Consider the following 15,860-nt stretch of genomic DNA (forward strand, 5'->3'; position numbering starts at 1 on the left):
ATTTTATTAGTTTTCAGAGTTTCAACTTGATTTTCTTCATCTGCAATACAATTTAAAGTGGTCAAAAGTGTAATGAACGTATCACTGCAGTTTTTACTTTGGCCCCACTTCCATTTTACTTCAAATTTTAGGGCATCAATTATAGTATGTTTAAGTTTTCAATTTTAGTGGGTTGATTTTTTTTCACAGAAGGAACTGTTAATGGACACATGAAATAAAAGAGTTGCATTTATATACTGTAAAAATATTGTAAAAAAAAAAAAAGCTATAATGTGTCTTGGCAAATATCTCTGAAAAAATATTAATTAACTGACCAAACACACTGAATGTTTGGATAAAAGTGTAATTTTTACATGGCACAATACATGCTGTGATACTGCATTATTTCCCCGCAAAAGTAGCTTATGTGAAATCCAACCTCATAATAATAATCATTACCTTTCATTTTTTTCTTCTATGTATGCTCATTATGACACCACCAAGCACAGACATTAGTAACATTTTCACTTTGAAGGTGTGTGAGAAATTTCATTTAAATGTTGTGTTCAATAGATAAATTATATGTTCACTGTATGTGCATTAACGCCTTTGTATTATGTACATGTATATGTGTGATCCTAAAGGTTTTGTACATGTTCATTCCAGTGCTGTTGGACCCATCTCATCTCCCTGTGAGGTGTCATGCCTGCCCAGCTTTCCCAGTGTTCAGACTACCTGTTCAGGGCATAGAGATTGTACAGTAGTCTGCACATTGGTTAGGCTGTGTGGGAGGTGCACACACATCATCCCGTTCTGTTCATCAACACTGAAGTCTCACCAAAGTATACATGTTTCTGTACATCTTTTCAAGGAAAACTGCATGCCTTCATGTGCTTAGCAATGTCTGTGTGTGTATGTACTTAACTATAGTTTGTGGCCAATAAAAATATGTCCCCAGAAGCAAAATCTAAATATGAAAACTGTAATGTGCTAATTTAGGAAAAACTTAAAATTTAGGAAAAACTTATAAATACAAAATATCAAATATTATTCTTCCATTTGTAAATTTTAGCAAAATCCAAATCAGAAGCAAAATCTAAAACTGAAAAAATGGAGCAGGATGAGACAGCCTCATTTGAGAAAAAAAGACAAAAAAATTATATATATATATAAGAACTAATTACATATGCAAATACAACAATTACTAAAGGTATGCTCTCTCTCCAAAGCATGCAGACATGAGTAAAAAAATCTCATTCAGTTCCATTCTGTGTCATCTGAACCATCATTGAAGGCGTATGCTTAAATGTTTGAAATTAGTTTTGTAGACGAAAATATAATTGTGCCACCATATTAATTTATTTCATTATAAAACTAAAATGTAATAAAAAATTTTTTTTAAATTGATGACTTGGACCAAATAATAAAGAAAAGCAGCCAATAAGTGCCCAACATAGATGAGAACTCCTTCAATACTGTTTAAAAAGCATCCCAGGGTGATACCTCAAGAAGTTGTTTGAGAATATGCCAAGAGTACATGTCTGCAAATTCTAGGCAAAGGGTGACTACTTTGAAGATGCTAAAATATAACACAGTTTTGATTTATTTTAGATTTTGTTTAGTCACAACATAATTCCCATTATGTTATTCCATAGTTCCATTTATGTTATTCCATAGTTTTGATGACTTTACTATTATAATAAAGAATTTAAATACAGTTATTAAATACTCATTAAAGAATGAGTAAGTGTTTCAAAACTTTTGACCAGTAGTGTGTGTGTGTGTGTGTGTGTATATATATATATATATTATTATTATTATTATTATTATTATTATTATTATTTTATTTATTTTTTTACCCCTTAATTTACAAAAAAATTTCTTTTAGAGGTTTGATTTAGGGTTTACAGGGTTTGGGCTAGGTATAGTCTGCAGTAATCATAATTATCATTATATATACAATAGAAGTCTTTGGTATGTCCCCATTTAGATAGCAAAGAAAGAAAGAAAGAAAGAAAGAAAGAAAGAAAGAAAGAAAGAAAGAAAAAGAAAGAAAGGACAAACTGATGTGAGTATGAGGTTGATTTTGCTGGAAAATAAAAGAAGCATTTTCTCTGATGTTAATTGTAATTTCATTCACTTGGACCATAAGGAACTGGAAGTGAACATAACTGTCGTTTTTTTTTTTTTTTTTTATAAAAAAAATTATATACAAAAGAGGGATTTTATTTAAAACAAGAAGTCATTTTGGATTATGAACTCTTTTGTTTTCAAAGGACTTTCTCTGCATGCCTAAACTCAGTGAGGGCTTTTGGGAAGTGTTGGACCAAAATCTGGTATGTATGGTAATGAAAACCATATGCCACCACCCCAACCCCCAGAGCAGTCCTCTCTCAGCCCCTGGTCTGCTTCTACTCATACCTCCAGTCTGGACTGACAGTGGGGGTGGGGTGGGGGTCATGGTGGTACCTGTGCTTGATCAGACCATTAAGATGGCAAAATGTCTGGCCATTACTGAAATATGAAACAGAGCTTATACACAATCTGAACCGCTCATCTATACCATGTATACTGTATGACCTCATCCGTCGCTTTCAGATAGAATCCATCTTTTCTTGGAACCAATCGAGCAGTGCATTTAAACTGGTGTAAAGATGGTTTCATTGTAAAATAGACTAAATATAGTCTGATCTGATGGCGTAAATAATACTAAACTTCTACAAAGGCCAGAGTACTTGAAAAGAAAACAAGGCTGCTTCAGGGCCACTGTCCCACTGTGCAGTGTGTCTATTGTGTGTTATGCTAGATAAAAAGCACTGGCTCTTTGAACAATTTCAGAGGAACGGAAGGAGACTCACCTCGTCATCTTTGTACCAGGACAGATTCTCAGCCGTCAGGACAAACCAATATTCCTTTGCTCCTCCTTTCATAATTCCAATGTTATTGATGGTCAGCCAGCCCTTCCTGATCACCTAGACACAGGCAAATGCAAGAGACATAAGAGATAATGTACAGTCAGATGATCATTATTTTGTTTATCAAATATACTGTATAGATGAATGGACTGCGGAGTGATTCCAGAAATATGAAACTAGTCACGGTACAGAGGGCCAAAAAAGCATTTGGCCTCTTGAGTCACAGTTAAAATGTATGAATGTCATCAGTTTAGATAACAAATTATCAAACCGAGAGGCATTTATTTTAAGAATTGCACACTTTTCAAGCAAAACATAAAAAAAGAATTAAAAAAAAACATTAATAATATAAAAATAGATATACTGTTACAACAGATATAAATCAAATTTTCTACCAGTTGAGCTTCAGGAACAGCTCTCAAGAGGGCAATGGGTTTCCATTGAAAACTTCATTTAATTTCACAGAAGCTTCTTGAATGCAGTGCCATTGTGCAAAAAAGAGTTAACTTTATTGAAATGGTCAGAAATAAATTATTTCTGTGTTGAATTCTGTGGCAATTTGTTTTAAAAATACATCACAATAAAGCCCATAATAATGAGAATGCAATGCAATTTTATAAAATACATATAAAAAAGGCCAAAGTGCATTAGCAGACACAAACACACACACACAGGCACAACACAGAGGCTGCACACTATGAACACTCACCATTATCTCATCCTGAGGTGCGTTGGCATAGCAACAGCAGCAAAGCAAAAGACAGGGTTTAAGATACAGTAGGTAATTATCAACTGGAAAAGTCAGCAGTAAGAATAGACAAAATGAACACAATACACAAGTAGAAGAAAGATAGTGCTGTGAAAGTTCAGTAACCACTGCACACAGCTGGTAACAAAACATGCAAATATATATATATGTTTTTTAAATACTTTGTTTATTTGAGTTTTTAACAATAATTCTCACAATGAAGGTGGAAAAAAATAAAATAAAATTACAAGCAGATACCCAAAATACTTTCCCCTTCCCCTACCCATGCAGCCATGGCAATATAAAAAAATTGAGTCAACACGTTTCATAAGTATTCAGTACCAACACTCAAATGTCAAATGTCCCTCATTTGTCCAGCTTATCAATTATTGTTCCATGCAGAAGGCTGAACTGAGAGAAAAACCAACAAACAAACAAATAAAATAAAAAAGTATTAAAAATATTTTTGCATACATACATACAAATACATAAAGTGATAATAATTCTAACAATGACAATAACAATAATAATAATATTAGAGAAAAAGGTTGGGAATTTGGGCGTTTCACACTACAGGCAGGTGCAATTCTTCAAAATATGTTAAAAAGGGGGACCATGTTTCACGAAACTTGCATTTCGGACCTCAGATAGTAAATTAGATCTTTTCAAGTTGAATGCAAGTCATTACTTCTTTAATCCATCTGCTGTGTGTTGGGGGGTCAGCCCTTTTCCAATGTAATAGAATTAAACGTCTCGCCAAAAGCATAGTAAAGGCGATAACTGTATACGTGTCTTTCTTAAGCGCTATACTCTAAGGCCTAGTGCCGAAGATGGCTATCAAGGGGTCAGGGTCAATAGGGATACCATAAATATTTTTATAGGACTCGAAGATTTTCCTCCAGAACTCCTCCAGCCTGGGACACGACCAAAACATGTGAGCTGTCATGGCGGGTGAATGCAAACACCTATTACATGCAGAGCTAATGTTGGGATAAATCTTAACTAGTTTTGTGTTAGTGAGATGAAGTCTGTGGAGTATCTTAAATTGAATAAGATCATATCTAGCACAGGGTGATGAGGAGTGCACCTGGTCTAGAACACCATCCCATTCTCTCTCCATAAAATTAATGCCCAAATCGTGTTGCCAGGCTGTCCTAATACCATATAATGTTGCGGATCTATAGAGGTTCAATAGAATATATACATGAAATGAGTCCCCTGCTGTTTGGGTTCAAATCAAGCAATGCCTCAATGGGTGAGGGAGGGGGTAACCCGGAAAGGAGTTAAATACCTCCTTAAGGAAGCTTCTAATCTGCAGGAATCTAAAGAAATGAGATCTGGGCAGAGAAACATTATGTGCAAGCTCTTCAAAAGAGCAAAAACTATTATTTAAGAATAAATCTTTTAAGAGCCTGATCCCTTTCTCTTCCCAAATACAGAATGCAGAATCCACATAGGATGGAGGGAATAGACAGTTAGAGACAATGGGGCCCAGAGTAGAGACTGCCTGCAAACCGAAATGTTTCCTAAACTGGGACCAAATTCTTAAGAGTGTGTGTAACTACTGTGTTTGGAGATCTAACATAATTGTTTCCTATCAGAGGGAGTGAGGTGCAAACTAAGGATCTAAGACGAAATCTGCTACACACCTGTTCCCCTTGCACCCACAGTGGGGTATTTTGTGGGTCTAGGTCAGACACCCAGTATATGATTTTTTGAATATTTCTTTCCCAGTAATAAAAATAAAAAATTAGGCAGCGCCATCCCTCCCTGACGTTTTGATCTTTGTTAAAATGCCTTCCTAATACGGGGGGGGGGGGGGGTTGTTTTCCCACAGGAGGGAAGCTGTTAATGCTCAATTGAGATCACGAATAACAAAGGGGAGAGGGGACACCCCCGCCTGGTACCCTGCTTGGGAATTTGGCATTCCAGGGATGTACTTGGAATACACATTGTTCGTGCACACTGAAGCTACTGGGAGGCGTATAACAACCTAACCCAAGAAATTAAGTCTTCTGAAAAGCTAAGAGTTTACTGTTTAAGAGTGTTAAAGATATATTCCCACTCTACTCTGTCAAACGCCTTTTCAGCGTCAAGAGAAATTATGGCTTCGTGCTCATCTGGGCGAATATTTGTGTATATTACATTAAATAGACATCGCAAGTTATTAAAAGGGTTATGGCCACGAATAAATCCTGTTTGGTCATTTGAGATTATTGTAGGAAGAATGAATTCTAAGCGAAGGGCAAGGACTTTGGCTAATATTTTAAAATATGTACGACTCACAAAGGGTAGCGTCCTTGTAATCTTTTGGAAGAAGAGAAATTTAAGTTTGCGTAAGTGTCTGAGCAAGGGATCTTTTAGCAAAGAACTCTATTATAGACTGCCACAAGAAGAGGGCCCAGTAAAGCTGAGAACTTCTTGTAGAATTCTGTAGGGAAATCGTCTGTCCCTGGAGCCTTACTGCTCTGCATTGCTGTAATAGCACTTGTAACTTCTACTTGCTTTATGAGTTTACCGAGGTCCGAATTAAGACTGGCATTTATAGTTGGTAGATTCACTTTTGTAAAAAAGGAATCTAAGATTGCTGGATCATTAGGATACTCTGAGGTGTATAAAGTAGAAAAAATTGGACAAAGCTATCATTAATATCATGTAGAGTATACACCATAGAGCCTGAGGGGGCTCTAATGTGAGTGATCATTTTCAAGTTATTAGACTGACGAGCCTGAGAGGCCAGTAGTTTGCTGGCTTTGTCCCCAAATTAATAAAATATATGTCGAGTTTTTAACAACTTTTTCTCTTCATGTGAAGTTGACAGTAAGTTATTTTCGGTTTGAAGGTGCAGCCTTTCTTTGTATAAGTCAGGGCTAGGAGATATGGCATACTGCCCATCCAACCTGCTAATTGCATCTGAAAGATCCTTGAGCTTTGTAGATTTGTGTTTTTTTGGCATGGGAAGAGAAAGAAATTATTTTGCCACGTAAATACGCTTTCAGTGCTTCCCATAATGTAGATCTTGAAATATCTGGCATATCCAGGTAAAACTCTATCTCTTTTGTTAGATAAGTAATTAATTTTCCATCCGACAAAAGTAGAGGATGAGTACAAAAGACGAGGGTGCATGATCTGATATGACAATGCTGTGATACAGAGTTGTTGTAATAAAAGGCATGAGACTCTTATCTACCAAGAAAAAATCTATGCGACTGTACGAGTGATGTACAGGGGGAAAAAAGGAGAAAACTTTGGAGGAGAGAAAGGGGAATCTCCAAGGGTCTAGTAACCCATATTGCTCACAAAAATTCTGAATACTTAAAGCAGACTTGGAGGGCTGTACAACTTTGGTTTAGGATCTATCTAGGGATGTATTCAGAACACAGTTAAAGTCCCCACCTATAATTAAAACATAGCCATCAACGGGTGGAATAGTTGCAAAGACTTTACTGAAAAAATTACAATCATCAAAATTTGGGGCATATATTTTAACAAGAATTACTTGCCTTCCAAAAAGGCAACCTGTAACGATCACTTAACGGCCGGATGTGTCACTAATGACATTTTCACTGGTGAATGAAATATCCTTCCTCATGAGAATAGCAGTCCCTCTGCCCTTTGCATTGAAACTCGAGTGTCCTCCCCAGCCCGCCTAAGTTCAATTACATCCGAATTAAGAATGTGGGTTTCTTGAAAGAAAGCAATACCTGCATTTAACTGGCGTAAGTGAGAGAAAATCCTATTTCTCTTGATGGTATTGTCATGCCTTTCATGTTCCAAGTTGTAAATTTAAGTCAGTTTTATTAAACTTGAACATTTTATCAGAAGAAAAAGTGTTTGTGAGCATACAGAACGAGGTGTAATAAACCAATTATAATAAACAACATAAATGCATTGGAATGGAATTGTGTGACTATTCGCTGACTCAAACTAACATAAACTAAAAACTGAAAGGTTGTACAGATACCCACTCCTCCCCTCCCCCCACCCATCCACCTCCCCCCTCCTCTGCCCCAAATGGCACACTATCAACATCAGAAAACAAACATCTGCTGATATACTGAGAACCATAACTCACCAGCTCACATCTCTACTCCGTTAAAACTGATCAACAACTGGTAAAGGAAATTTTCAATGCACTCTGAGAGTGTAGTGATGAGTGGAGACCAGTCCAGACCCTCAGAAAGTAGAACATTAAATCCATTACCGAACTACATATACTTCACTCAAGGTTCAAATAGTCTCTTCAGCACATTTTCCTTAACACGAGCCATGAAATTTCCTGAGTGCTGTTAACAAGAGTTTATATTAGACAAATGTAGAGGTGAAGATACTGTCAGTGGTCAGCCAGCAATGATTCTGTCCACACTAGGAAATGCATCCTTTATTCATTCGTCAAGAGGGGAATAATTCCCCGGACAAACTCCGTAGCTAGTTGTGGGGAATCAAAGAAGTGTCTCGTTCTGCCGTGGCTAATCGCAGGTGCGTGGGTAAAAGCAAACCGAACTTGATACCAGCTTCCCTGAGTTGGGCTTTGATCTGGTTGAAAGCCGCTCTCCGTTTGGTTACCTCAGCACTGACATCCGGGCAGAAATGAATCCGGGATCCTTTGTATAATATCTGTCCCCTTTCCCATGCAAGTCGGAGAATCAATTACCCACCTGGTAATGTTGCGTTTGGATAATGAACGGCCTCGGAGCTTGATTTGGTTCTGGCGGGGGGGGGGGGCAGAGAGCTTGTGATCTGTCAACCTCCGGAGCTTTGATAAAACTCTCTTTCCCGAAAACTTCAAGCAACAGAGTTTCGATAAATGCTGTAGGATGCGTACCCTCAGAGCCTTCAGGTATACCAATCACTCGAATGTTATTTCTCCTGGAGTGGTTTTCCAGGTCATCAAGTTTGGCCCTCAGCTTTTAATTGTCTTTCGACAGCATTAAGCACACTGATTCCAGGGCAGTGACACGACTGTCCACGTCAGTAAGAGATTCTCCCACATACTTCAGCTTTTGTTCCTGTTCCAACAACAAAGTTTTCACGGCTGAGATAGATGACTTAAGTTCTGCAAGAATCTCCGCTCTGAGCACCGCCACCTCAGAACTTATACCTCCAAGGAGTTCTCTGATATCGTCTCCCTGGTCCGAGGCGGCCCCTTCTGCACCTTGCATAGTGTCACCGGCATCCTCTGTGATGTAGACCAGCTTTTTAACATTGGCTCTCTGCATGTTGTGCTGCTAAAGGTCCTGCTTTAAATCCCAGAGGTGCGTCGAAAAATAAGTGCTAAATAAGCAGTTAAATAAAGGGAAATGCTCAGAGCAGAAACTTTACGACTTCTCACACCGCCATCTTACCAGAAGTCCCCGCAAAAATATTTTTTAAATAAATTGGACACAGTTATTAAATAATTTTTAGATAATACTGTATTTGTGAATTGCAGTACATCCAACAATTAAATACTGAGGTTCTGTTTCAAAACATAGTGAGCTGCCTCACTGCCTACTGCCTACATAGGCAGCACATCCTAAGTGATATGGAACTCCATAAGTGACTAACAGGATACATGATACAATATTTCTACATACATAACAGCTCATAGGAGACTTGACTCACCATTCTATACAGGTAAGGTGAGAGGAATGTGATATTCTAATGAGCATACATAGCACACACACATTTTGTGTAATATAGTTAGTTTTCTGGGGGCCTGGGTAGCTCAGCGAGTATTGATGCTGACTACCACCCCTGGAGTCGTGAGTTAAAATCAAGGGTGTGCTGAGTGACTCCAGCCAGGTCTCCTAAGCAACCAAATTGGCCAGGTTGCTAGGGAAGGTAGAGCCACATGGGGTAACCTCCTCGTGGTCACGATTAGTGGTTCTCGCTCTCAATGGGGCGCTTGATAATTTGTGCGTATTATGCACAACGAGCCACATGATAAGATGCGTGGACTGACTGTCTCAGAAGCGGAGGCAACTGAGACTTGTCCTCAGCCACCCGGATTGAGGTGAGTAACCGTGACATACCGGGGACCTACTAAGTTTTGGGAATTAGGCATTCCAAATTGGGGAGAAAAAAACAACAGTCAGTTTTCTATTATTTTAAACAATTATTTATTGATCATCACTGCATTTTTTGATTGCCTTTGAATATGCGATACATGCAATGTTGACTTCAGATTAGAATTTTATCAAAACAAGGTATTTTAGGAGGCAGAATAATTAAGCTGTCGACATTTTTTTTTTAAAGTTCTTTTAAATTGACACAGTGCCTTAAAAACATGACACTCATGCACTGAAAAAACAGCGAGGCACAACACAATGCTCAAATATGTCCATCTAGGGCATGTTTACATAAAAAAAACAGCGCAGACAAACACAAAAATATATTCGTGTGAATGGCCCCTTAAAATGCTTCCTCCAGACAGAGCTCACCAGTTTTTGGAACAGAACATGAGAGTTACAGTATCAGACTACAGACCTTATTCTGGTGTTCTTGGATGTGTTACTGTAATGTTTTAGGGATGCAGCACACAACTGTGAGGTTTGTGTGGTCGATGCAGACTGTAGCATCTGTTTGCTTACCTGATTACCAGCAGCCTTCTTCTTATTCATCTGACTGCTTCTCTGCTGGGCACTGAAAAGACAAACAGATAAAACCAAATGTCCATCAAAATGTCCAGGAAAGCACAAAGAGATTGGAATTATGAACAACTAATGGTCACTAATGCTACAAAATGCACACATGTCCCTGCTGAAAAGCACAGCATAGCTGGAAAACAGTATACGTTGTGTTTAGGATGCTGGTGTCCTGGTGCCCCTGTGGCTTCTTAAATAGCAAGACTTACTTCCTCAACCAGCTTCGCCGGAAAGACCATGCTGATTGACCAGCTTCACCAGCAATGTTTTGTTCGAACAGACTGGCTATGCTGGTCCACCAGCTAGATCAGCACCAAACCAGCATAAACCAGCCTTGAAACCAAATCATCCTGGTCTGAAATGGTCTTTTCAGCAGGTATCATTAGATTTGATCATAAATTCCATGTATTTGTTCTTATACATACATCAACTGAAAAGCATGGTGTACCAATGCGTTATAAATAATTTGTAGGAACATTTAGGAAATTATCATACATTCACATTTAGAATCAGCCTAATCACATGAAAATTACATGACCGTGGCAATATTTTTGCAAAACGAAAATACGTGCTGTATTACGCGTTTTGCTGCAGTTTCCCAGTGAAATTTCCAGTGAGGGGCACCACAGGCAAGTGAAATGGTGTAATCAGATGAGATTTTTAAGGTGAATGCTAGATGTTGCTTTTATTGGAGTAAAATGTACCTCCCTAACCTAAAACTTTAACCTAAACCTAACCGATAGTGCTATAAAAGCAAATGAAAGGTGAACAAAACAGACATCCTAACTGTAAACCAACCCCTAAATCTATACTATAGTGTCATAAAAGCAAATGAAAGGTGAACAAAACAGACATCCTAACCCTAAACAAACACCTAAACCTAACCGATAGTGTTCTAAAAGCAAATTAAAGTAAAACAAAACAGACATCATTACCCTAAACCAACTCCTAAACCTAACTGAGTGTTCTAAAAGTGAATGAAAGGTGAACAAAACAGAAATCCTTACCCTAAGCCAACACCTAAACCTAACTGATAACATTATAAAAGCAAATGAGTGGTGAACAAAACAGACATCCTTACCCTTAACCAAGACCTAAACCTAACCGATAATGTTATAAAAGCAAATGAGAGGTGAACAAAACAGACATCCTTACCCTAAATCAACACCTAAACCTAACCGATAGTGCCATAAAAACAAATGAGAGGTGAACAAAACAGAAATCCTTACACTAAACCAACACCTAAACCTAACCGATAGTGCCATAAAAACAAATGAGAGGTGAACAAAACAGACATCCTTACCCTAAGCCAACACCTAAACCTAACTGATAATATTATAAAAGCAAATGAGTGGTGAACAAAACAGACATCCTTTACCTTAAACAACACCTAAACCTATCCGATAGTGCCATAAAAGCAAATGAAAGGTGAACAAAACAGACATCCTTTCCCTTAAACAACACCTAAACCTAACTGACAGTGCCATAAAAGCAAATGAGAGGTGAACAAAACAGACATCCTTACCCTAAACCAACACCTAAACCTAACTGATAGAGTTCTAAAAGCAAATGAAAGGTTAACAAAACAGACATCCTAACCCTAAACCCACACCTAAACCTAACCGATAGCATCCTAAAAGCAAATGAGTGGTGAACAAAACAGAAATCCTTACCCTAAAACAACACCTAAGCCTAACCGATAGTGTCATAAAAGCAAATGAAAGGTGAACAAAACAGACATCCTTAACCTACAAGTGTTAAAATGAATCTCCATACAAGTCATGATGCTATAGTAAAAGTGTTTCAATATCAAAAAATAGCAATGTGTGAGTAATAGAGCAAAAAATAAGTCTTTATAAAGTCCTTACGAGACTCGTGATTTGTGCGAACGTGAATAAAATGCACAATTTTTGTGGTGCATCTGGTGATAATTTCACCAGGAAACTGCAGGGAAACATGTAATGCGGCACGCAAAACTCAGTTTGCAAAAATGTAGTTATAGTAACATTTATTCTAGGCTAGGTCTAAGACTAGGTTGCTTAGAATGATTCTATGTACATCATTTTAAATGAAGCTCCAATGTGTTTCCTGTGAACAAGTGGGTTCACAGAGAATACAACCCCAGTCTACCATCATTGTGCCTTTGAACAAAGCCTCAGCTGATTTAATGATGGTCCATTAGTCCAGTGGTAAACTGTTCTTCATAAAAGCATTCAATGAATAAGATTTTCAATCCTTGTTTCATTTAGCCTAATGATCTCTTCACAGTCATGTTAGAGTGTTCTAGCTGTTTGCAAGTAAAGTAGTAAACAATAATGTTAGTAAATAGTGCAGGCCAATGTTCTTACTTCGCAAAACCAATGAAATCCTCATGATTAGTGTTCATGTAGGCCAACTCAATGTCAATTAGCAACATGACCTGTCACCAGAAAAAAGAAAAAAACAAAACATGTTTCATTGCTTATGTTTCAATTTAAAATATACTTTGGTTTCATCACATTCGTTTTTATGTCTGAATGATTGGGAAGAGTGTGGTGGGTGGGCTGTACCTGATTCTTAGTGCGACTCTCTCGATCACGGATATGCTGGGTGACAATCCTCTCCATTTCCTCTCTAAGCAAGGGATACTGAGCCAGCTGTCCCAAAAAAACACAAAACACAGACTGGATTAACAACCACTGACACAATTAGTAGGATTTATGAAGCAAATCTTATTAACAGGCAAATTAACAAGGGATTATTAGTTAAAGGATGCATTTTACGAAATAATTTCTGGGTAGTATTTCACCCCAAAATCAAAGGAAATAATAAAAAATTAAAATAAGATATAGTATTTTACACAATGAAAATGAAGCCTATTTTAAGAACAATTAAGATTTTTTGCATTGTAGCATTATTTTCATGACAATTAAGCATGTTTTCTGCCCAATTCCGAATACTGTAATGCATTCAGATGTTTTACTTGAGTTTATTAATAGTTTTTCATTATTCTCAGTGATTATTCTCATAAGATTCTCATTAATCTAATACAATAATGATAGTAAATCTGTCCAGACACATTGATTTCAATAAATATAATGCAAATTAAATGCAATACAAAAATTAGTACCATGGTGTCTAAATACTTTACAATGTAAATAACATATCTTTTTTTTAGCACTGCGGTAATGAGATTTTTCACATACTGTATTGACAATTGTGAAGTAAGCATAACTGTCATGATAATAGTGTAACAAAGCCAATAATAATCCTACTGGTCCTAAATATAGAATTCATTTTTCTATATGTAAAATATAATTTCTTATGTTTTACTTTGGGGTGAAATATGACCCAGTTAATATTGCATGTTTTTGACAGGCTTTGTGAGATTCACCCCAAAATGATGTGAGGTGGGGTTTGACTTTGTACCCTTGTATTGCATTAATGTCTCAGTCTCAGTCAAGTGTACATGAGGCTGAAAGGCATATACAGTACATGACTACAGTGATTTGCAGAGGGTACAGGCAGTAAGCTTTACCTTCTTGGTGCACAGCCTAACCGTATTGACCAGCTCAGTGATTACAAGGTCCACACATTTCTGACAAGGCTCTTTGATCTTGGCGATCTGCCGTTTCACGATAGTCTCAAAGGCCATGTCTGGAGTGAACAGGCCGGTCCTAACAAGTAACAGTGAACAGAATAGTCAGATATCTGAAGGATGTGTATTACTGTGTGTGTGGCAAAGACTGCTCACCTGATACCGTGAATGTTCTTGATGGCATAACTGATCTCCTTACGCAACTCTTTCTCATCAAACTCCATCTAGTCACCATTAAAAGACAGAGACACTGTAGTACAACTTTGCTGAAAAAAACATTGTAATCCAGTCTAAGATGTTTAGCTGGTCTCATTAGCCTGGTCAAGCTGGCTGGTCTGTTTTACTGGATTTAGAGGGGTTTTGGGCACTTGTCAGCTGGTCAAGCAGGGAAACTAGCTGGCCGACTAGCTAAACCAGCTAAACACCAGCTTAGTCAGGCTGGAAGACTAGCGGCGGTACTAATTACCGGCTAAAGGAAACCCTGCTGCTGTCTCCAAGGTTCTGTCACAGCATCTCTTTTTGATAGTGCACTAGCCAATGCAGAAGTTGGAGACATTGCTGGAACCCTGCAGGTAATCTACACTGTTATTATTAATTCCACCGGTAACAATTGTGACCAGGATCTAAAAGGAGTTTTTGATGTAAGAGTTGTCAATCATAAATGACAGTGCAGACTTTATTGCATGTCTGTCAAAACTCCATAAAAAGAAGCAAATAAATCCTGTCATAATACTTACAACTACCATATTTTGTACATAATTTGAATTGAGTTGTGCTGTGTTTATTTTCTGTTATTCAACTCTGTTGGTGGGGTAGGTTTTGTGTGGATGACTGAAAAATACATATCGATGAAGCATATTTTGTCCACTCATGTTTATAAAGATATTGCGATTAATCGCAATTAAAAAAAATGTTTTTTTTGATTAATCATGATTAAATATTTTAATCGTTTGACAGTCCGAATTATAATTCATCCATCCATCTTCTATACCCGCTTGTCCTATGTAGGGTTACAGGTAATGCTAGTCTCGGGCCAAAGGCAGTGAAACATCCTGGACAGGTGGCCAGACCATCACAGGGCTATTAATTATAATTGTTAGTTTAACTGTTTTGTCTGCTGTTTGTTGATTGACCGCTGGAACCATGTTGGTTTTCTCAAAGAAACAACACAGCTATATTATGTGTTACCTGATAAAAATTACCTTAACCAGCTCGAAGGGGAAGCGCTCATGGAAGATGCGATTGATCCTCGCACCTCCGGACAGCTCCACTGTGTCGACCTGATCTCCTGAACCTTCGATGCACTTCTCGAAGTCCACCGCAAACTGCTGCACCATCCTTTAAACCACAGAAAATTGAGTTTTACGAGTGAGTCTCAGAAAAGGCACATACACTCTCACAAAAACAGACACACACAGAAGGACATGTGCGTGGGCAGGAAATGCTGAGGTGGGTGGTAGGTATTTGTAACGTGTGCGCAGGCTGAAGACAGGATGAAGGTAAGACGATGAAGTGTAGAACCCAAGTGCAGTTTTATTTACAGTGCAATAAATCCTAAAAACATGAATCCAAAGTAAAACAAAACCTTGACTTGACTTGACAATAATATAACAAACAATGTTAGAGGCTCAGGGGGCAGAGCCACAGGAGGCGGAGCACCAGGAGGCTCAGGAGATGGAGCTACTGGAAGCAAGGTCTCAGCGGTTACCACGGAAGAGGTATTAGGGAGTCCAGCAGGGGGTGCTCACCCTGTGGACTGTGTAGGTCCTAATGCCCCAGTATAGTGATTGGGACACTATACTGTAAAAAGGCACTGTCCTTCGGATGAGACGTTAAACCGAGGTCCTGACTCTCTGTGGTCATTAAAAATCCCAGGACACTTCTCAAAAAGAGTAGGTGTGTAACCCCGGTGTCCTGGCCAAATTCCCCCCATTGGCCCTTATCAATCATGGCTTCCTAATAATCCCCATCCATTAATTGGCTCTATCACTCCACTCTTTCCTCTCCACCAATGG

At 38.1% G+C, this 15,860-nt stretch overlaps 1 protein-coding gene across 7 annotated transcripts in view; it reads right to left on the minus strand.

The window, feature by feature from the left end:
* The window catches only part of LOC127427691 (dynamin-1), a 96,121-nt gene that overhangs the window by 30,567 nt on the left and 49,694 nt on the right, over window positions 1-15,860 (minus strand). For all 7 annotated transcript variants that reach the window (XM_051675444.1, XM_051675436.1, XM_051675453.1 and 4 more), the window contains exons 8-15: window positions 15,048-15,183; window positions 14,002-14,069; window positions 13,786-13,924; window positions 12,818-12,904; window positions 12,617-12,687; window positions 10,215-10,266; window positions 3,604-3,615; window positions 2,838-2,951 (exon numbers count right to left, since the gene is read on the minus strand). In XM_051675444.1, the coding sequence (XP_051531404.1) occupies window positions 2,838-2,951; window positions 3,604-3,615; window positions 10,215-10,266; window positions 12,617-12,687; window positions 12,818-12,904; window positions 13,786-13,924; window positions 14,002-14,069; window positions 15,048-15,183 (679 nt within the window). The remainder of the gene's footprint in view (window positions 1-2,837; window positions 2,952-3,603; window positions 3,616-10,214; window positions 10,267-12,616; window positions 12,688-12,817; window positions 12,905-13,785; window positions 13,925-14,001; window positions 14,070-15,047; window positions 15,184-15,860) is intronic.

The sequence above is a fragment of the Myxocyprinus asiaticus genome, chromosome 3 (assembly GCF_019703515.2).
Source record: "Myxocyprinus asiaticus isolate MX2 ecotype Aquarium Trade chromosome 3, UBuf_Myxa_2, whole genome shotgun sequence".
Taxonomy (NCBI): Eukaryota; Metazoa; Chordata; class Actinopteri; order Cypriniformes; family Catostomidae; genus Myxocyprinus; species Myxocyprinus asiaticus.